Source organism: Amphiura filiformis, chromosome 20 (assembly GCF_039555335.1).
Source record: "Amphiura filiformis chromosome 20, Afil_fr2py, whole genome shotgun sequence".
Classification (NCBI taxonomy): Eukaryota; Metazoa; Echinodermata; class Ophiuroidea; order Amphilepidida; family Amphiuridae; genus Amphiura; species Amphiura filiformis.
The window spans coordinates 46,706,190-46,730,706 of NC_092647.1; the positions used below are offsets into that span (position 1 = coordinate 46,706,190).

Genomic DNA, 24,517 nt, shown 5'->3' on the forward strand with positions numbered 1-24,517 from the left:
CTCCTTTAAAGGGTGTTAAAATCCTCAGTCTATTATGAGGCATGGCTAGTGATCAGGCTTCCTAAGCCATCAGGCTTAAGCCCAATTAGTCCTATACCAGTGCTTGTATTTTCACATTTAGAAAGATAAATCAATAAAATGGAACCACATTGGTAGGACTAGCCTGCTGACTTAGGACGCCTGACCACTAGCCAAGCTTCCGAGAAATTGGACCTTAATATCCATCACAAGCCAATACACTTTTTACTGGATATTTGGTATTTTAAGTCAAGATTTTAAAATCTTGACTTATTAATTTTTTATAAAATTGTTTTTTGTCTATCTTTGGACCTTTGATGTATCAGTGGGAACTACTTTTGCTTAGCAACGTGGTTGTGAAAAAAAGGTTAAATTTTCTATTTCCCAAATAAAAAAAGAAAACCCTGTTCTATGGGCCCGACTGACCCAGATTTTGAACAAATTGGGAAAAAAAAATTCCTGTACAAATGAATACTGACCCAAATTTTGACAATTTCAGGAACAAATTTTTTTTTTGTATTTTCCAAAATTGCAAATATTTACAGACCCTATTTGAAAGGTCCATCCGCCCGTAGAACAGGGTTTTTTTCATCGCCTTGTTGTGATTATGCAACTCTTCTGTTGCCAAACAGCCATCTTATGCATGTTTGTTGTTATACAACGCCATGTTAACCTGATCTACGACATAGTCACTAGATAAATACATTAGTCCCGTTGTGTCGCTGGAATAGTTTACCTACATTCATTATATGTTTCATGATGTCTCCAATTTGTAACATAAGTAGGTAGATGGATGGGCGATCGACAGCGATTCAGTCTCAGAGACATGATTGCGTGTTGTGTGATAATGCCTGCAAGAATAGCCGTAGTTTAATTTCAAACTGATATAATGTTTTGAATGTAGAATAAAGCATGACCATCAATTAATGCGATATTGGATTAAAACGGAGAGACGTTAATGTGCAATAATGTTATTCTTAACGTGGGTTATCAATCAACATAGTTAAGGTTAACCTGTGAGGGTTATTATACCATGCAAAACAGACAGTAGAGCTCAGGTTCCTTCCAGAATTTACAAACATATCTCAAGAACCACTGAACCAATAATAGACCTACTTGTACTTGTTTGAGTGTGTGTTTCAATTAGATTTTAAGTATGGTGATGAAAAGAGAATATTCTCTTGATAAAAAAAATGTTTTGTTACAAAATTAGATCAGGTAACTGTAGGGGGAAGGATAATACTGCAGGTTGTCAAGGATCATCAGTTGCCCATAGATTTTAAAGCTATTAATCACACAACACTTTGATGTATTTTTAATGAACTTTTTTCACTGATGTATGATATGTGTATAGAATTTGTGACATTTCCTTGAAGCACTGTAATTTACACAATGTCCCTGTAAGGTGAGTGAAGTACAAACAGTTTTTATTCAAAATGTTGCTCAAACTAACAAAATGCTTGCAGCAGGAGTGTATTGGGATTCCGAGATTTTGAATAAAACGACGGAACCAGCATTTTATTATTACGATGGAATTATTAGTCGAACGCATACACGATGTTCATAACACACAGTACGTACACGGCGTGCAGGATGGTGACATACACAACAAAGGGTTGTACCATAACATGACCGAAGGAGTGGTACGTATTGGCGACATGTGCGCTGGACGCTGGTAGTAAATTCCAATTTTCTTTGCTTTGCCGTTGTTGTTCGCTCAAAAATAAAAGGGATATATCTGACAGTAAAAGCTAACATTTTATGGCAAAGAAATGCTAATCTATTTTGTTTGAAAATGTTATAATATGGCTTTAATATGCATAAAAATTTCAGTTCCATGTCCTTTGTCAGGTGAATAAAAGACATAAGATTTACACTTCTTACTGTGCTATCTTCAGTAGATAGCAGAGTGTTAATAAGCCATGCATGCTTTGAATTCTATTCATATAGCCATATGCTATACCTTCCATTAGTGTTTCTATACTAAAAAGTTTAGCAATGCTATTGCATAGGTTTTATTCATTAGGATATATATGTTTTGGGTAGCCCTACCTGTATTCCCCGAGACTCTGCTCCCTGGTTAGGCCCTGTTTGTTTGTTTCTTTGTTTATTTTCAGATGAAGTTACATCTCGTTTCTTTGGAACATTTTGCTTTTGCATGCTCAATTGCTCATATACTTGGTCACACTGTACTGAAAATACATATTTTGGTTTTAGCCAAAATATTTTTAATTTAAATAATATTAAATATCGGGTTACATAAAGGTCATAAAAACAGTTAAAAAAATTTTTATATAAAAAAATGCTACAACATTTTCTGTTGTCAATTGTAATCTAATTCAGATTAGCTCAATTTTATTCTATTAGATTAAGAATTTTTAATCTAAGCTTGGATTTGCCTCTCATCACAATCGATTAGCTTAACATTTTAATCTTAGGAATTTAAAGAGTATAGAGGTGTATTGTTATGGTAGGTATTTAAAATATTCAGGGGCATCGCCAGGGCCGTCGCTTAGAGGGGGGTGTGACACCCCCCAATATACAATTTTGTCGGCAAAATTTGACTGCTGTCGGCAAAATCATGTGACTGTCGGCAAATGTAGTCAAAGGTATGTGTGATTGTTGGCAAATTGTGAGAGCCATATAACAGATTAATGTGTTAAGTAATTGTGTTGTTGTAACGTAATAGACATACTGTGAATCCCCCACTTTTTAGATTTCTGAGCGCCGTCCTGGCTAAAAAATTTTGGGTCAACAAATTACACATAATTTCCGTCGGCAAACCATACTGTACACCCCCCAAATCATATTGGTCTAGCGACGCCCCTGGGCATCGCTAGACCTATCGGATTGGGGGTGTACACCTTATTTTGCCGACGAAAAATGTTTTTTTCCCCTAATAAAATTGTGAATTGTAGGTCCCAATTTTTTTTTAGCCAGGGCGCCAAGAATCTACAAGTGGGGGATTTTACTTGACTTCTGTCATTTGCCGACAATCCTATGGTTTTGCCAACAACAGTCACTATTTGCCGACAGAATTAGGGGTGTCTCACCCATATAACCCCCTAGAAGCGTCCCTGAACCCATTGGCGAAATAATCATTGGTGTCCCCCTCCCTCAGTTTATCATACAACAAACTGTAAATTATATCAAGTATCAATGTTATGTTAACAGGTATCGATACCCTGTTAACAGAAGCAAAACAACATAATCAAAATGATATCAAGTGATAAATATTGTAGTAATATCCGGCTGTCAATTTCCGCTTGCAGGAGATAAAATTGAAGTCTCATCAGATAAGGATATCTGTATTCTAGTTTAGCTATTTTATATCAACTTAAAGTCATACCATAAAACAAATTTTCAAGTATAATTCAATTATTTTGTGAATTTCCAGAATTTTCTTTCCTTGTTCTTTGGTGTAAAACTAGATTTTGAAGTTGTTGAACTCATTTAGGTTCAAGCACTTGATTCACATAAATATCAGATAACTAATTTTATACATGAGGCCTATGGCTCAACAGACACTGAACCAATACTAGGCATATTTGTACTCATCTCAGTATGGCTCATGATCCACCTTAAATCAGTGGCATCTACAGGTTTTCAAAAGTGGGGGGGGGGGCATATCTTGGTCCAGGGGAAAGGGGGGGGGAGGGGAAGAAGAAACAAAAGAAAATACATAGAAGTCTGTTCAGATACAGTGGAACTTGCTGATTTTGATTTTGAAAAATGTTCTGACTTTGAGGAGGGACTCCTTCCCCCCCCCCCCCCCCCATATGGCCACCATGAACAAAGTATGGGTTGACCAATTTGGCCGATTCAAGCGTACCTAGTCCAATGAGTAGGACCTGTTTTTTCTTAGTTACCAACTATACTCAGACTCTGATCGCTCAAGAAAGATTAACCGCTAATGTTCACTAACTGACTTGCGTGATTCGTCTTTTTCGCGTCATGTGAGCTAGTGGTCATAGTCTGAGCTGAGTAGTCTGCTAGCTAAGAAAAAAATGTCCTACTTGTCGGACTATGCATGCCAATTTTTTTCGGTTTGGCAAAAAGCTTGATCACCGTCTGTTATGGTCTGTCAAATTCAACATAGATTATTATTGTTAGCTTTGGTTACCCATCAACCCATTAAAACCAAACACAAAATGTTGTAAGAACTGGTTCAAATCAACACTACATTATGAAGTCTAACCAAAAATCAAAACATTTGACTCCCTGAAGCAATAGGTTACCCTGATTAAAGCCAAGTCGCTAATGGATTATGAAGTTTAATCATTTATTGGTCAGAATCAACAATAGATTATGTAGTTCAACCACAAAAGCTGTCTGAGTGCTGTCCCATATCTACCATAATGTCTTTATGACACGTGTCAATCCTCTATTATTACTAAATTAAAAACTAGAAACCGCAAAATAAAGGGAGAATGTCAGACATAAGTCACTCTGTGGTATTGTCTGTCTAACAAACACATACAGACAAAGAGTCAGGGACAGACACACAGTCGTACGTGTGGACAAATTCAGATAAAGTTTTAACTAGAGCGATAACCGCACCATAGCTGAACCATGTGGCTTCGGCAGTATATTGTGGTAGGCCTATACCACTGTCACCCTGAGTCTGTAATGGACATAATCTCGAAATGCTACGAAGGTATGAACGCTCGAGTGGTGTTAATGAAAGAGGAAAAGTAAAGAATATAAAATAAACTAGAGCAACTGTGCCCTTTGGAAGGGCACGAGGTAAGTTAGGCGGATGACTGTGACGATCTGATCAAGCAGCAATACTGTGCAGGATAGTATTAATTTTAATAAGACTGTTTCATTATTTGCCGCTTTAATATACCTTGATCGTGAGAAGCTGGCATTTTGAAAACTTGACTTTTGACCTCTGTATGACCCCCTTAATGACCTTAAATGAATTTTAAAATATTTAAAACATGTTAAGAATGTCATAAGGATCATTGCATTTAAATTTCAGCTGAATTGAAGCATTTTGAAAACTTGACCTTTGACCCCTTTATTGCCCCTTAATGACCTTCAATGAATTTTAAAATATTTTCAACATGTTGAGAATGTCACAAGGATCATTGCGTTTCAATTTCAGCTCAATCGGAGGATTTTTGGAAAACTTGAACTTTGACCCCTTTATGACCCCTTAATGAACTTTAATGAATCTTAAAATGTTTTTAAAATGTTTAGAATATCATAAGGATCATTGCATATAAATTTCAGCTCAATTGGAGCATTTTGAAAAACTTGACCTTTGACCCCTTTATGACCCTTTAATGACCTTAAATGAATTTTAAAATATTTTTAAATGTTTAGAATGTCTTAAGGATCATTGCATTTAAATTTAAGCTCAATCGGACCATTTTCGGTTAAAATGACCTTTTTTGATCCCCGTGACCCCTGGATGACCTTCGACGCTTGGAAATATTTTTATTATATTCTTTATGTTTTCCTCTTTCATATGACACCACTCATGGGGTCATACCTTCGTGGCATTTAGAGATATGTCCATTTCAGACCAAATGGTTAGTCAGTTAGTAAGACCTTTTTGACCCCCGTGACCCCTGGATGACCTTCGACGTTTGAAATATTTTTATTATATTCTTTATGTTTTTCTCTTTCATATGACACCCCTCATGGGATCATACCTTCGTAGCAATTAGAGATATGTCCATTTCAGACCAAATGGTTAGTCAGTTAGTAAGTAAGCTAGTAAGTAAGCTAGTAAGTAACATTCACTCCTATAGGCTGATACCATTTCATGGTTCAGCAAAAAATTGATAGGCAGAATAGACCAACATTTTTGCTGAAACATGAAATGGTATCGGCCTATATTAGTGTATGTTACTTGCTTACTTACTAAGTTACTTACTAACTGACTAACCTTTTGGTCTGAAATGGACATATCTCAAAATACCACAAAGGTATGACCCCCCCCCCCTGAGAGGTGTCAAATGAAAGAGAAAAAAAGTAAACAATATAATAAAAATATTGCCCCACCCGGGGGTGACACTCATCATGAAACCCGGGTCAATATTCATATGGTTCCTTTTCATATCTCAAAATGCCAATAAGGTATGACTCTCCGAGTGGTGTTAAATGAAAGAGAAAAAAGTAAAGAATATAATAAGAAATAATTTCCCCTCCTGGGGTGACACTCCTCATAAGACCCGGGTTAATATTCCTATAAACACAAATGTGTGTAAAGGACCCCTTTGTCGGAAATAGCAAGAGAATTCTGTGTACAAAAATAACCTTTTATTAGAGTATAATGAGAAGAAAGTAGAAATAAAGACATTAACTCTCTCCATGTGGGTGACGACTGCAGACATTAAGTTTCAAATATTGTTTAAAAATTCAAAAAAGTTAACAATATTTGGAATCAGCATAAAAAATGCATTAAAATGAGTACAAGCAAGCCTATAGTATTGGTTCAGTGGTTCATGAGATAGCTCTTGATATTTAAAAAAATATCTCAAAACTTTATTACTTTTTATATTGAAGCCTATGGCTAGCAGCATGCAGAGCATTGAACAATTCCCTCTATATTGATGATACTGTCATGACATTAAGAAAGAAAACAAGCAGTGGTACTAAGAAGTTCATAGCTTAATTAAGGACCTGCCTAATATTTCTTTTTAAGTGGGAAAATAACACTTCAATAATTACATTCAATGATCAGAATTGCACTTACGTTCCATCAAGTGTAATTGCTTCAATTATATTACAGCAGATATTATGCATAGTTAGCTTTTCCATTTAAAATGACTTTTAAAGCTGTTTATGTAATTCTGTGAAGGAGTCATTCTGTTGATGATGCCTGCCTGCCTGCCTATCAGCCAATCAAATACATTTGTTGCATGCTAATTATCCCTCCAATTAAAAAAAATAAAATCAATTGGGACAAATTTGCAGGAATCATACGGATGAAAGGTTTTATATACACTTTACAGCACTTCTTAGTTTATAAACTTTTCATACAAATAATTTAAAAGCCAAAGAAAATATGAAGCATTTGCATTGAAGCAGGCCCGTAACCCGGATTTTGAAAAAGTGGATGTTTTTTTCAAAATTTGGACCTTTTTGGCCAAAAAGGCTTTACAAACCTCCATTGGGATTTTTTGGGCCTTTGGCAATATATATTTTTTTGGGGGGGGGGATCTACCCAGCCCCCCTGGTTACAGGCCTGCATTGAAGTTGAAATCAAAATGGTGTTCCAAATATGAACAGGAATGTCCATACATGGGTGTTTTCATTCTTTTAACAACAGGAGTGCGTGATTTTGGGATGAAAAAGATAAAAGGAAGAACATTTCACTGTTATCGAATAAATTAACCCTTTTGGAAAAAGCGTATTTTTGTATTTTCACCCTTTTCTAACAATGCATCAGAAGGCTTTTGTAAAGAGTATGTGATATACCGTAAAGGTTTGCCTAATGGCGCTATGGGCTCCCTTGACATAAGTGGAATTTTAGGCACAACCTAAAACCCAAATAGTTTGTATTTCAGAGGAGGGAGCTCTCGATTTGCACATGAAAATATTTACCCCAAGGAAAAGGAGCCCAAGTGCGCCATTAGGCGAATCTTTACGGTATTGATTAGAATCTGTGACTGTGCAAAGGGTTAATAGGGATGATGGTGGTTTATGTTATAGGTTATTGATCTCAATGGTCTATGGGTTGACATTATTTCCCTTGTTAATGAAAACAAAACACTCACCCAATTAGGATTGAAAGTTCATATGAGGAGCACACAATTATAGAAACTAGGATTTAAAATCAAAAATGAAAAAGCTTCCTTTCAGAATCAAGTTTAACAAAACACAAAATTTGTGAGAAATCAACGTAAGTTAATTTATGAGTTGAGTAGACCATAGAGGTTAGACTAAAGGGAGTCTGAACTCCACCATGTTCAAGTTTGCCAGTGGCTTAGCCAGAGGTAGAGTTACCCCCCTCCAAAATGTATGAGAAATTTGGGACGGCCAAAAGGAAAATGTAAGCAGAAAAGAAGGGGAAGGGAAACTAACCGGGCACGGTGTATCTTATATGTTCACGTTTTGCACAAAAATTCACCAATATCTTGGGTCAAACTTAGTGTAAAATCCCAAATTTTTGCACCATATGTGCAGAAATTGTACAAATAAAGCCTTTTTGGTAGTAAAAAGACAAGATATAATTGATAACTCTCAAAATATTTTGATTGTTTTACCATTGTCATTTTATTTCACAGGGATTTCCTGCACACAATGACCGAAACTAAATATTTTCTGTTCCATATAATGACATTTTTCTTTGAACCATTTGACATAATGAGCCCGAGAACCAAATGTTATTCTTCTAGGTCTCAACATGCTTTAAACTATTGAACTGTATGATATTATGCTTATACCAAAATCATGATGCATTAAGGCACTTTGAATGAAACCTTAACTCTTAGCTTTAAAGCAAGTTTCACTTTCTTTTGTTTTCTGCTATACCATACTGCTCTTAATGTTGCGGTTACTTTTGTTCCCCACCCATCACCTGTCCACCTCACCAAGTGCCAATTCCCCCATTCAGGACAAAAACAAAAGGAACAAAAAACACCATTAGTCATGTTTATTATGGTTCTAAAGTCAACCGTATGTTGCTTTAAATAGGTCTAGCCTGCTTTCATTTACCATATTGAGAATGATCAAAGCAAACATGGTTAAACAATGTATTGTGTTCATCTAAAGTGAAATGAGGAATATGTCGGGGAAAATTATTACGGAGAGTCTAATTATTTAGGGGCCATCAGTTTTCACTCTGAGCTTACATCACAATTTTGGCACAGTGAAAAGAAGGTTTTGTCAGTGGCATCCGCAGGTTTTCAAAATTGGGGGGCACAGGTCTCAATTCATCCAGCTGTTCGCTCACTGTATTGGTAACCCCATATGTCCAAACTAACAAAAGTGGAGGGGCAGTTGCCCCCCTGGTGTTTGTGTCCCGCCACTGGATTTTATGCAAGAATGTCATTTCCAATGAAGATGGCAGCATGAAGAGGCAAATATGAACGCCACCATCAGTTTTTTAATTTGGATGTCTTTTATTTATTATTTCAAATAAAGTATACATGTATAGTTTCAAATATGCTAATTCTGGATCTTTTAGTTTCAGAAATTATACTTCTTTAAAACATAATTGTGTCATTAGTCTCACTGCTATCTTCTCAATAACAGTAAGGCCTTACATGATTTGTGCAAGTTTTGGCAATTTTAAAAAACAAAAAGGGAAAATGAAATAGAAGAGAATGAGAAAGATGTTATTGGTCTTAACTCGATAACAATAAGGTCTTATGATTTATAAATTGAATTGGCAATTTTAAACAAAAATAGAGAGAATGGAAAAAATAGCAAGAAAGAGGATAATTATATTATAGCCATTACTCATTATAATGGTAAAGAACTTTAATTTGTAAATGTGGCAAACTTTTTTAGCAAATTATTGTTTAACTTAATTTGTTGAGATTTTGAGACAAAGAAAAAAAGAGAAAAAGTCAAGAAACAGTTAGAAAAGCAGCATAAATACTCCACAATTTGCAAGCATCTTAAAGTGCATCATTTTCCCCGACATATTACTCATTTACAGCATTGAGTCTCAACACCGCTTTGTCTTCCAGTCAGCCAGACTGTTGTGACTAGTTACCCCTCTCATTCATTAATCACCTGTCCCCCTCACCCATGTCCCAATTCCCCCATTCTATGCATAAATATCCTAAGGCATGTAATGCTGACCACATCAGACTCAACATTCACCGTGCATGCTTCATTACATGAAACATGCTCAATGTTTGTTTTCAGCCAGCGATTGCTGATCTACCCACAATGCATTAGGCATGATATGCGGTCGCTTGAACACTTTCATCAACATCTGCTTCCATTCAAATGTTAAACAGTGGCACACAGATCCAGACTTTCAGGGGAGGCAGGGGGTTGTATTGTGTCAAAGGGGGCATTTACTCTCTTCACAAACATAGACCACCATCGAAGGGAGGGGTTCAGAGAATTTGTGGTAACATAAGGGTGGGGGAATGTCCTCTGATCACAGATGTTACCCCCAATTGTCCTAATAATTTAATTAAACAAAAAATATATTAATATTTTATGGAAATTTAACGATGTTACCCCCCTGAAATTCACTTCCCCACAATGCCCCCCCATGTTGGTTACATCCTAATTATACTAATAACACCAAAGATGAAGGGCTTATCATTGACAAATAAAAATTCCTTTAAAAAAGGAATGGGGCGCCCAATGTGAGCTTGGACGTGATATGGTGAATTCCATGGTGTGTAGATTTGGTATTATAATGATTTTTCTAGGGAAGAGTAGAAGATGATCAAATGCAAGAGAAATGTGTTTGATTGGGGAAGGTGTTCTGACAATCCAAATATAAACTTAGTCCACCTCAAATGACCTGTAACAATTTGTGATTGACATTACTTAATTCACCTCGGACGACTCATGGCCTTACAGCTAAACAATTCTACTAATTGTTTTTAATCATTTATGATTGGTTTAGTCTAGAAAATACAAACTTTTCCATACAAAATTACCCGTTGTCATATTAACCCTAACCCTACCCGTGGTTTTTGTGCTATCGGAAGGGAAAGAAGGAACGAAAAAGGAGAGAAGATGAAGAAGAAAGTCACTTGGCACCCCCGGGATTCGAACCTGGGACCCCTCGCATGCCACGCAGAAGATCCCCAGCATGTAGCTACACAGGTGACGCTTGGCCCGCCAACGATTCCCTGGGTATATATGACTTGGTCTGATTGCATCATCAAGTCCCGTGGAATGCATGCACGCAGAGCGTTTTTAATAGTGAGCTTTAGTGAGTCCTAGTTCTGTTAGGGTTAAGAAGGCATATAGGGAAAACATGCATGTAGCTTAACCCTAACCCTACCCGTGGTTTTTGTGCTATCGGAAGGGAAAGAAGGAACGAAAAGGAGAGAAGATGAAGAAGAAAGTCACTTGGCACCCCGGGATTCGAACCTGGGACCCCTCGCATGCCACGCAGAAGATCCCCAGCATGTAGCTACACAGGTGACGTTGGCCCGCCAACGATTCCCTGGGTATATATGACTTGGTCTGATTGCGCCATCAAGTCCCGTGGAATGCATGCACGCAGAGCGTTTTTAATAGTGAGCTTTAGTGAGTCCTAGTTCTGTTAGGGTTAAACACTGTAGTAATTAATGCAGATGTCTTCAAAATCTAAAAGTTACTGTAAAATTTTAATTACTTATCCTATCATAGTCAAAGTATAGATTTTCTGAAGGGAAATTTGATGAGGAATCTAAATATGGACATATTTTTTCTGTATGGGTTAGGGGGAAAATGTTTAGGTTCAAAATATGTTGAATTGTAAAAAATTCTAACATACTTTGGGACACCCTATATTCCGAGATTACCAAACAGCTGTGATTTCGGTTTCTTCCAAAGTCAGTTGGCTCTCCATATCCTCTAACCATATGAATGTTGTTTACTTCCAGTTTATTACTTTAAGTTGGTAATAAGCAATGCATTGTGTGACCCATTTTTTATCAAAATCTTTTTTATTCCACCCTGTATAACTTGCAGGTCACCCTGTATAATGAGTTGAAATGTATATATTTGAATTGCTTATGCCTTCAGCTTTCTAAAAATGTATACTTTTGCTAGTTTAGGGTTGATGATTGTCGAGATAATCTAATTAGAAAGCCGGTTGGTGTAAAAATTCATAATATTTGTCATGTAACGCTAAGGGTGGCGAGTTCAGGACACACGGCCATATAAATCTTGAAACTTAAGCTTAAGGTGTCTATACTAAAAGAAATACAGTATCAATCTGTTTTAACCCACGGGTTAGCATTATTTGACTTCCTTTTAAAACTCACATACGATCTGTCTCAAAATGTGAACCATTATGCCGAAAACATCGGCCAGCGGGAAAAATTTGAAAAACAACTAGCCTGTATTTGCGATTACTACTTGTGTGTAGTTAACATCAGTATGCACCGACAATTTGGTCAAGAGCTATTTATACAGTTTGTACGCGGGCATTGGGTATAATTCACAAGCCATCCGACCAACGTGAATCGCAATGAGTCCGCTTCTGATTCAGAGTGATGCAAACAATTGACCAGCGCTACAGGTCCTTGAGACCTCCTCTCTCATCCATTTTCTCAAGAGGCGATCGTCGAGGGAGAAAATGAACGGACGTCAGACGCACATGTGACAGACAAAGTAGGTTTTTGCGGTCTGTTGTGAATTTTAAAAACCGCTAAGTCTCCTTGTGTTGACTTGCCAATATGATGACCACTTAGTTCAAGACATTTGTTACATACCTGCAGCGGCGTTGCCATGGTTACTAGTTCATCTAACATTTCCAGACGTAAGATTTTTATAATGGTTTTTCTTTTAACAGTGTTCCATTTATTTTTCTTTTATTCCATATTTTTGAAATATTTGTATGCCTTTTTATACAACAATCCCAGACACTGATCTGATTTTCATCAGTGGCGCTATGAGCCTTTGTTATGATCTGTTATATACTGGTACCGAGTATCTGTAGTCTTTAGGCTGCGTTCACATAGAAGTATACGGTATACGGTATTCGCTATACGAAATACGCTCATTCGATCAGGCTGAGTTCATATAGGCGTATACTATGTGAACTCAGCCTGATCGAATGAGCGTATTTCATTATAATGAATAGCGAGTAGGTCAGTTACCAATTTTCTTCGTCTAATCAAATGCTTGTAACTTTACTTCTTGAGGTCACATTGCATTGAATGAGGTGTCATAATGTGCAGAATTAGATAGTGCATCTATTACAAAAAAATGAATTTACCCACATATGGTTTAGCTTTAAAATTAGGACGGTATACGCTGCACTAAAATCGAGCATGCACGATTCCCACTATACTATACTATACGCAGGTATACGGCCTTTTCGAATAGTGCCTATGTGACCCGGTACTATGAAATTACCTTGCCCGATTTAGGCTATACGCATGCACCTGCAAAACGTACACCGTATACCCGAATAGTATACTTCTATGTGATCGTAGCCTTATGTGACCCGGTACTATGGAATTGCCTTGCTCGATTTGAGCTATACGCGTGCACCTGCAAAACGTGCACCGTATACCCGAATAGTATACTTCTATGTGAACGCAGCCTTAGGGACATCATTCAGATTTATTTTGAAGCTTCAAAACATCATTATGATTGTCATAAAGTAAGTCCAAACAATGTTCCATTTTTTTATTTTATCATACTGTTGTTTTGAGACATTGTTCCAATTTATTTATGAAGCATTGATGCTATTACTAGCAAAAAAGGTTTTTGCTCCTTGCATGACCGACATACCCTAATCTCACTAGTGGCGGCACCAGGATTATTTTTTTTGGTTTTGGGGGCAGGTGGCATAGTGAATTTCAGGGGGGGGGGCAAAATCAACAAATGTTGTGTAAAATTGCCGCAAAAAGTGAAAATTTGTAATAATTTGGGGTTATTACGGGGAAGGGGGGAGTCATGAAAACAGTTTTAAAATGTTTTATATGAAAAACACTACAACAACATTTTTATAATGTTGTCAAAATGTTATTGTAAAATGTTTTGGGCAAGCATTTTTGCAAAATATTTTGTCAACATTTAAATAACATGTTAAAATGTTTTGCGTGAATTTTCAAAACATATTTTTAGAATGTTAGTAAAAGATTTTATTCCCTTCATATAACCGCTCGCTGGGTAGTGACTCGTTGGGTAGTGACTAATTTTGGTAGACGAGAGAGTGAGAATTTCAAATGGTAACCTGATTGGGTGATTCCATTTGAAATCTACACCCCCTGTGTGGGATATTAAAGACATGTTTAGGGGGTATATGGATTTCAACTGGAAGAGCCAAAATCATCACAAATTTTACTGAAACCATACGAGATAGGTCATCAGCTATAATGACAATCCAGTGCAAAGTAGACAAAGTTCATAGCCTTTTTTGGAGATTCAAAATTCATTATCAACTCATCTCACAATGACTAGTGCAGAATGAAAATCGCTCCCATACGAAAACTGCGATGTCCCTTTTGCTCTGGGCAGTGGTCGTTCAGTGGGAATATGTTGTGTTTTCTGGAATGGCATAGCTGGTGTGAATTGTTTAACAAAAAGGGAATGCAAAGCAGTCTAAGTGCAAAATAGCGCATGCAGTGGACAATGCATGGTGGCATACACAATTGAAGATGATAATGAGAACAAAGCGTTTATGTTTTTATGTGGAAGGAAGGAGCAAAATTGGAGCACTATGTCTGATTCATTAGTAATGAATGTGGTTTATCATGTTCAGAGTCTTTGTTGCTTTGATTTCTGAAAATTATCATGTGATCATCAGAAATGAATAGAATAAGTGCAAATTATGCTAAAGCTTTTGTTCACTTATGTTTTACAAAAATGGCCTATATAACTGGTTGAGAGCAAAGTCGGAATGTCATGGGTTTGATTCCCATAATGGCACATTCCCTTGCTTTCTTTTTCAAGTTGGGTTGTGTGCCGGTCTGGATTTGTGTTTATTTGTTGTCATGTTTAATTGTAACACTTTGGGTTGGTGAACTGTTCATTCTTTCTGGTTGAGAGCAGTTAATACATTTAGCTATGTTGGAAAAGTCATTGGTTTGGGCCTATATCTATCATACATGCATGTGGTCTTATGCAATAGTGTAATTGGACTTTCTTTAAATGAGGGGGGATACAGGGGTCAAATTTGATACTATTCAGGTCAGTGGCGTAGTGTGGGTCATCATTTGGGGGCGAGCCATTTTATTTGCAATTTTGCTGTGGGATTTTTTAAATTTTGCAATTGATTGGGGGGCACGTGCCCTCCTGTGCCCTTATGACGCTACGCCACTGATTCAGGTCAAATGTTACAAGAGCCTTAGAATTTACTTAATAAGTTGATAAAGTAATTAACTCAGTTTTCAATGTTACAGTACTTTTTTGCAGCAAAGTACAGAATTTGTCCTGCCTCAATATATCTCTACTGACTGTAGGTTAACAACTCATAGCTCACTTTATATAGAATGAACACAGAGATTACGACCTACTTTACTGCGTGCCCCAGTCTAGCATTTTCCTGTTGACATTCAGAAGAAGATATTTCTGTAATAAGGGTCAAATACTACATATTAATAGAAATCTGCATCTCTGTTCTTAGGCAATACCTGGAATGAGGGAATACCTACAAGTAGGCCAGTATACAAGGAAGACAAACGTATCTGCAATGTCTGCCCAATGGTTGCGACAGTATTTATATAGACTGTATCGAATAAACTAAAGCGGAACAGTATAGCAATTGAAATGGCAGCCACGTTGGTTCTAAGTTTTAAGTGACAGAGGGACAGGTGTCTAGTTCGATTCCAAAACCATTCATACCTATCACATGTGTTATTGTATTATCGTGCAAATTGCCCTGTGGTACCTTATGGTGGACAGAATTTTATTTAAATGAAGATGAGTGACGTAGTATTCGATAGGGTCTATAGAACTAAAATTGGAATAGCAATTCCTTTTCCCAGTAGTACACCTATATGGAGGGCTCAGTGCAACAAAGGCACATCTCCGTTAGTTCTCCTAGGTTAATGTTATTTATAAGTGTGATTGCATTTATACACAACATTATTCACAACCCCGATGGGCTAATAGAGATGAATCTTTATTGCAATGATCCTCATGATCTAAACTTGCGAACTGGGCTCACAATTGGTCAGGGGCGTAGCCAGGGGGAGCCGAGAGGGAAATTGCCTCCCCCTACAGAAATTTCTCAGTGATAAAATGGGGAGGGCAAAGAGTAGATTGTCAAAAAACGATAAATAATTGACAGATTGGGACACAAATTTGGCTTTGCCCCCCCCCCCGGCCCCAGCTATGCCACTGCTATTGTTGCTGACTATTTAGCAGATTATACAATCAGCTTGTACAAGGGGGCGCTTCATACTTCCCAACTTCACACTTAAACAGTTAAAGGGGAGAAATTAACCAGATTGGAAGGGATATACCGTAGGATCCAAAAATGTGTGATTTGTCGTTCATTCTCTCTATCTCGAGTTTCCCTGAATATATTTTTCTATGCCCCTTCCCCTTGTCAAATGCGGCTTTGCCCCTTACAACTCTTCCTCCAACACACTGCCAACTGGCTTCCTTCCTTTGCACCATATAAAATAAGACCTGTTAAACTTCCCCGCCCACACACTAGGATCCACAACATGCTCATCTATCAGGGCACAGTTCTTTAACCCCAATACATTTGCACATTCATTGAATGACCTTAGAAAATTTGAGTACAAAAACTCATCCTCTGTAACTTGAGGTTAAATTTTGCACTATGATTGTTTATTGAGGTTATTGAAGTATGCCATTGGGATGAGGCTATTGTGGTCCATGGCACAATTTGTGATATGATTTGACACAAAGAGTCTAAAGGTTGCGATGGTGAAATTGAAATTGTGGAGACTAAAATAGTAAGCAACAACAGTGAAATACATAAGAAAATTGGCATTGTGAAGCTTGTTACTCTACCTCCAAGTATACTAGGGATATACCAATTTTAGCAATAACACACTTGATTATTGTACAAGTTGATGACGATAATAACTCAATTTTCAAAATTGCCTACTTTGCCCTGGTTAGATCAAATATGTGACATGATCAGGGGGAATGAGTCGGATGTCGCTAATATTGTTTTTGAGATATTGGCAAAAACAGTGTTCAAATTCTTTTGTTTTATATTGTTTTCAGCCATTTATAATTGCTCATAACTCGGTAACCACATGTCCGATTTTGATGGGGTTTGTATCAAAATGTAGCATTTGTAAACTGCCAGAAAATGATGCAAAAAACTTTGAATTGCAAATTGCCGACATGCGACTCATTCCCCTTGATCATGTCACATATGTCATATTCAGAGAATCTAGTTATGCCATTACTTAACATCTTGAGGTTGTACCAAAATAAACAGCCAAAGGCCGTTATCTCTGTAACATCTTTATAAGTCTTGCATGACAACATCCTGTATCGGACAATTTTTCCTTGTTTTTAGTCTTGATTCAAAGCAGTAGTTTTTCATGGCTAATTTCATGAAACTTTTACAGCATATCTGTTTTCCTCAATAGTCTGGGTAGGCTTAATACAGGAGCTGACTGCCTGCCCTACTTGTATAAGGCTATTACGGTTGAAATACATACACCCCCTATGCAAGATATAATCGTATCTTCCACACAAATGGATGACTTCATCTCCCCGTTTGGGAGATTAAGATCATGTCTTCCATAGGGGTGTTAGGATATCAAATGGAATAGCCCACTCTTGACTGTTTTTGCAAGAAAGTTATTTGAACCATTTTGGTCAGTCTGCTAGGGTCTATGGTCTGCAGGAATATTGTTCAATTATTATTTTCCTTATTTTGTAATCCTTTTTCTTGTATATTGAGAGGTTCTTGATATATAGAGGAATTGCTGAAAATGTACCCTAAAAGTATAAGTACCATATGGATCCAGGGCACAAAATAACTTTGATAACTTGCCCAATTATACCCTACTTTTGAAACTGATGGTGCAACATCATTTGAAAATGGAAGGTCACAGGTCAATTGAGGTCAATTTGTAAATTAGGCTGAAGATGCCAAATTGTTCTGATATGAACAGCTTAAATCCAATTCCAATCAAACTTGGGAAATATGGGGATTTTCTTGTCATGTTAAAGTTCATATGCCTAGGTCAAAGGTCACTTGAGGCCAACTCATAATATAAGCTGGAAATGAAAAGTTGATCTCGTATTACAAACATTGGGAGTCTAATAGTGATGGTGTCAAAGGCCTTTTGAGTTCAACTTGAAATAGACTTACAATGTTCCAGACGATTTACAAAAGCACGCAAAACTTGTTCCAAAACCGCTTGGTTTTAAAAGTAATGCTTTTTAAATTTTTTATACAGGGTTCCCACGGTCCTTGAAAATCCTTGAATTTGAAAACACCTTGTCAAGGCCTTGAAAGTCCTGGAAATTTGCACAAGGTCCTTGAAAATCCTTGTAAATTGGAATTTTACCTAAAGTATAATTTTGACAAAATTTGGGGAGTGGAGAAGAGCTGTCACTTTCATTAATACGTGCCACTATAGCCACATCATGATTTTTGTGTTGTGGCAAGTCCTTGAGAATCATGCTTTTGATCTTGAAAGTCTTTGAATTTTAAAGCCTTCAAAGTGCGGGAACCCTGTTTATAGAAAGCAAAACTTCCAACTTCAGATGTATTTGTTTATACTATAATTACACTATGAACATGGGGAAGCCTAACTCAACTTATAGATGAAACTCAACTTTTATAGCTCTTTTACCAAAATCTCATTTTGAGAAGAAAAATAACGGGATTAGGTTGATAATTAAAGTATACTCCTTTAAGGTATAATTTGTGCAAGAATCATGACAAGATATATATGAATTTCCTGTAGAATGTCATTGACTGGCGCAATTAAGCAGGATTCATATTTGGGTAAGAAAACATGCTCATCTGTCAGCCCAAGTTCGTTAACCTCAATAGGCTTCCACATGTATAGAATGTCCTTTGAGTGTATTGGGTACAAAAACTCATCCTCCGCAATTGGAAGTCACATTTTAGTGATAATTGTCAATGAGCTATGCCACTGGGGATGAGATCATTATTGCTCATATAGTTCTCCAATGACCTCATCTTTCAGGATGCAGTCTTGTAACTATATGTATTGGTACAAAAACTCATCTCTTACATTGAACTGAGCCTCTGGAAATGAGACTGTTTTAATTTATAATAGTATGTAGGCATATTGGTAAAAAGTAGATTTATGGAATACAAGTTCATGACAAGTTTTTGACATTCACAAAATCGTGCAATTTAGAAATGAAAACAAAGAGCTGAGATGCTGGAATGAATTTTGCCACTGGTAATGACAATTTATGGGTTATGTGTAGTTGCATCAGGTCTTTCACCTTTAATAAGATTTCAAATTTTGTGGAGACATTGAAACATACTTTTAAACTAGGAAAAGCTGTTTTCCTGCATCTGGTCTTAAAATAACACATCATGAATATGAAAATAGACATCACGTATAACACGTTTCTCCTACCCTTTGCAAAGTATCAATGTTGTGAAATAGTGTGTAATATTATTTGGGGTAAGGGTCAGCACAGAATACAGGGTACATAGAAAGTTTCTTGTTCATAGTTATGAGAGTTTTTTTCAACAGGGTGATTTTCAATGCTGCATTGGTTTAGTATTTCTCTGTGCTAAAAACTGCTAATTATTCAACTTATAGGCCAGTGGAATTTACAGTGGGGTGGGGTTGAAAAGGTGAACTTTTTTCGGGGGAGGGGGGTGATTTTGTAAAAAGTAGTAATTCTTCCCAAAAATGTGGACCTTTTTTGACCAAAAGTACATCAAAAAATTACTTTTTTTTTGCTCGATAATGCTGGCAAATTTGGGTTTGGGGGAATTTGTTTGTACTTTTGTAAAGTTCCCCTGCATGCACATCTGACAGTTACAAATCGCTGTATTTTTTCCCAACTGGATGCATGTTTTAACTAATGACCATGGCATATTTGAGATACATTATGGTTTATACTCCAGACTGAGAGGTAGGATGACAAAGGTACTCCATAGGCCTGCAAGTTGTTATCATGAAATCATGAGGATTCTACCTGTGTATAATATACTAAGACCGCCTGCCTGCCTACAGGTAGACACAATTTACCATCCTTCAGGATACAATCTATAACTTTCTAGTTTTTCTGTCGGTCACTTCCTCTTTTTCCCAATTCTTGTTTTATCTGTTTTAGATAAAAAGGTCAGAATGTGCATAATATGTGATAAAAGGTTTGGAAACCTTTTTCTCTTCTTCATGTATATACTAGATTATGTGCACGCCTTTTGTCAAAGTTCCTGACAGAGTCCCCATGCATACAGCCGTATTTTCACAAAAATGAAAGACATTATGCATTAGCTGCCAGTGACATAGCCAAGGAGGGCACAGCGATATATTTACCCTAGTCCCTGTAGCAAAATAGTACGGCTGATTCTGAGCCTGTGCATATACAGTGCAAAGGTTATTTGCAGCAATTTGCCAACTGAGCATGCGTAGATCACCACATACGGGCATTCCGTGAACGAACTCTGAAAGGTCGCGATATGCAAATGAGCATCAACAAAACAACCTGAGCCAAGACTTGGGACCGGTGTTGTGTGTGTGAAACATGGAGGGCTATACGTGGAAGTCGCATATTTTGGCGAAAACAAAACAACAAAAAAGAGTTTAAATCTTCCACATGAAGGTGGTTTTTTGGTCCAACTTGAAGATGGCATTGGTGTTTTCCATGGCGGAAAGACGGTTGGATCGAAGGGATTGTTGGTAAATGTCAAAGGAGGACTTGAAAACATCGAGTTAAAAATGACCACAAGAAATGAAAAAGGGAGTGAACTCCCGTATCTGAACATCGAGTACGGAGATGGGTTCCTTTTTGGTAAGCTTATTTTTTATAATACATGATTTTAACATAATTTTGATAATATTTGAATGAAATTAAATATTTAGGGGAACAAATTATTATTATAAATCAATATTCTGAGCCGAACAGAGGCGATAAACACCACGCCACATGCAGTGCATTTACCACACGATGCATATGTCTTCCATGATATTTACCGGGCCGGCGCGGGGCAGCTCTTCGCCGTGGTGTGCATTTTGACACGATGTTTGTACGGGTGTTTGTATCAAACATTCGCAAAATATTGTTTAAAAAAAAAATCTTCTTGTCAAAAATATAATAGAAAAAGGTTTGTATTGATGAGAAATGTGTATAAAACTTGCATTTATGGCAATATCTTTGTGCAAATGGACATGTACAACGTGTGTGTATAATGTGCATGCCGTGTATACACAAACACAGTACATGCTACATTCGACAGTGCAGTGCATTACAATATCAATTTATTACAAATTGAAAATTTGTTTGTAAAAATAAGTGTACATCTTCATCCAAAGTTTAAATGGCAGACAGGACCAGTTGGTTTCGACGTCCAGATTCCGTACATATGTATTTGCATAATTTGGGGCTTTGCCTTTGCAATAATTAGGGGGAAGAAATTTTTGTGAGCCAAAAAAGGGGGGTCAAACAATTTTTGGCAAGCCGAGAGAGGGGGAAGCAAATTTTGGCCCACATTCATGGGGCGCCCTTCAAATAAAACACTCTAAAAAGGCTCCGGAAAACAGTACGGAATTCCGCGGAAATGCAAATCCCAAAAATTCGGTTTGTGCAAAAGGGGGGAGGCAGAGATTTTTTGGCATGCCAGGGAAACTATTTTTGGCAGGCCGAGAGAGGGGGAAGTGATTTTGGCAGGCTGTTTGGAAAATTTACTCCGGGGGGGGGGGGCTCATAATTATTGCACAGCCCCTTACATGGTTGACGGCAATGACGGGATGTGAAAACAACACCAAATTCAATGTGAACTTTTATAATTTTTAGTTAGTTTGTTTAAACCGTCGCTCCATGTGGAGACATGCTTGGGTCCTGATATGACCAGGCTCAAATAAAATGCTCAATAAAAAGCCTATTATAAGCATTTGTCAACTTTGACCATACCGAACCTTTATTTTGCATGGGGGGATAGACACACAATGAATTTAAAAATCATTAGGGACCGATCGTTATTTACGGCAGGGGAATGGGCGTTTTGGAAAAATATCGACAAAAAATTTATGTTTCCCCTCGCGTCCGCTCAAAATTTTCGCGTTCCCCCTTGTTTTCCCAATTTTCTCCATTTAAAATTTAACAATCCCCCCTCCTGGTTCAACTAAAAATTGAACCCTAATTTACCCATTCCCCCCCTCTGTCATAAATAATGATCGCTCCCTTAAAAAAGACATTAAAAAATGATAATAATTCTATTTTTTTTTGTATTTATTTTTTTTTCTATTCAGGTCCAGATGAAATAATCAGCTTTGGCGGCATGAATCGTTACGATTTGGTTTATCAGAAAGAAGTGTGGGTTGCCTCTTACATCAGAACGGGCGAGCGTTTAATGAGACCATCAAACAAATCTACTGATGAGACAAATGGACCAGGGGGGCGTAAGGGCCACACATTTACACGAATTGGTAATAAGGCCCTCTTGTTTGGTGGTATCCAGCGCCTGCCACAGCCATCTCACCACGTGTTCGCCGAGGAAACTCCAGCCCATCCAGATCTGGCATACCTTCTTGATCTTGAAACGCTGGTCTGGAGCAAACCCACCATAACAGGAGATGTTCCTGATGCGCGGGCTTACCACACAACACAACATGTGGGAGGGAAGATATACATTATTGGGGGGATTGGAATGATCGATCCAAAACAACCAATCAAATATCCACCATCATATTCAATAACATACAATCTGACCACAAACACAATGCACAGCACAAAACTCAATCTTCCACAAGCACTTCATCTTTCAAGACATTCATGCACACTACTGAACAACACTTTGATCCTGTGTGGAGGGTTTAATGCTGACAACACCATTAATTCGAAAACTTACCTAATTCCAGTTGATGATGTTGCCAACATGAAAACACTCCACACAGGAAACTCGAACATGAATCATGTCGCATTAGTTCACAATTCTAAGATTTACACATTAGGTGGGCTGAAAAATACACAAGTCTGGGAATTTTCAGGACCTGAAGCAGGTGATGATGGGTTTGTTGTAGATGACGTGGAAGATCAAGATGGTATAGCCGGTGAAGGAGAGGATGGAGATCTGAGAGGGGCTGTGGGTGAAGATGCCGGTGCCAGTGATGACGAATCTGAAGATGAAGAGGGGGAAGAGGACGACGTAACTGATGAAGAAGAGGAAGAGGAGCTGTTCATGGAGGATGCAAATATTGAGGCAGCAGATGACAACTGTGCTGTTGGAGCTGCCTGCTCCAACCTCGCTGCTGATGCTTCAATTTCCAACAAATTCATTCAATGTGATCAATGTAACTTGTATTATCACTTTTCGTGTCAAGGATTCAATTCCAACCCATTTAAAGATGAAGATGAACAATTAGACAGTACATTTTATTGTGTAACTTGTAGGGAAAATATACGCTCAGCGAGAAGAAGAGCTCTGCTCTCTGAAACCAATGGCATTGTTATTTCTAGATATTAATTTATCACACTGAATTTGTTGGAAATTGAAGCATCATGAAAGAATGTGTTGCAAATTCAAGAACTGATATGAAATATGTTGTCGAAATGTTTTCATGAGTAAAATTTTGATTTTGATATGCCTTTGATTCACACCATTTTAATTAATATGGTTTTAAATTTTTGTTTTCATTCCAATTCTTGCTCTGCACTGGAACTCAACAGTCAACACAAAATTTTAGACACTGAAAGGACAAATGGAACTGTTATTTTGATAAAAAAACTTTAATAAACAATCTTTTCCACTTACAATATAAGTTATTTTCACAATTTACATGCATGTGAGTTGTGATAAATATCTGAGAAGCAAGTTGATGAACAAGGTGAAAAACAGTTAAAAGATTATATAATATGTACATGTATATACAAGCATGTAAGTTTAGAGATGTATGTTTCCTGGAATACATCATATGTAGTAGACTTTTTATACTGTAAAAGTGGTAATTTTTGTATGTGCAATTTTTTGTGCTTGCCAATTTTGCACTTTGCTTGTTTTTAAATTTGCGACTTTGGAGGTTTCATACATCTCTATAGACCTGTGCATAAAATACTTAGTAAAAAAAAATTCCACTTTTACAGTACAGCAAGTTTGAGGTACAAAGGTTTTGTCATACCAATGAGTGATTAACTGCTCTTTAAGGCCCCCCCAAAAAAATGGTTTGTCTCAAAGCTCACGAGCAGTTTGAAAACAAATGCGAAATGTGATTTTTTTTCTTTTTCGTCAAATTGTGTGATTTTACAAATGCGCGCACAAGCTTTGAGACGAGCCCTTTTTTTTTTTTGCCTAATATACTTGACAACACTTTTTATAACACTAAAAAATGTCATAATCATCAAAATAGAGTCACAATGTACATGGAGACTAGAGGACAATGAAAGTTCATTTTTAAATATTCAATGAATTTCGAAAGACGTGCATGATAAACTCTGTTTTGACAATGATACACTATTTGAAAGCACCTCCTTACATGTAACATATTTTAAAGCACCAAGTACATGTATTATTTTTAAATACTAATTTACAAGCTAATTTACTACTCTTGTGTTGTGACAGTCTCATGAGGTAAATGTGTTCTTCCTTTGGCACAATAATACTGAATATTTTTTTGTATTCCATAAAAACATGAGTCCAAAATGAACCCTTAAGCTTCCATGCATTAGAGGTACATGTAGTAATTTGGAAGTGTTTTCATTTCATATGCAAGTTTGTAAAAAAACAATGCAATACATGAGTGATGTT

The 24,517-nt window shown here is 37.1% G+C and overlaps 2 protein-coding genes across 2 annotated transcripts in view; both read left to right on the forward strand.

Moving 5' to 3' along the window:
* The window catches only part of LOC140141852 (uncharacterized), a 625,910-nt gene that overhangs the window by 391,453 nt on the left and 209,940 nt on the right, over positions 1-24,517 (forward strand). The gene's annotated exons all lie outside the window — the stretch shown is intronic.
* Positions 20,274-24,481, forward strand: LOC140141849 (uncharacterized). Its single transcript, XM_072163717.1, has 2 exons — positions 20,274-20,568; positions 22,026-24,481. The coding sequence occupies exons 1-2, from the start codon at positions 20,496-20,498 to the stop codon at positions 23,237-23,239; spliced, it is 1,287 nt and encodes a 428-aa protein (XP_072019818.1). The 5' UTR covers positions 20,274-20,495; the 3' UTR covers positions 23,240-24,481.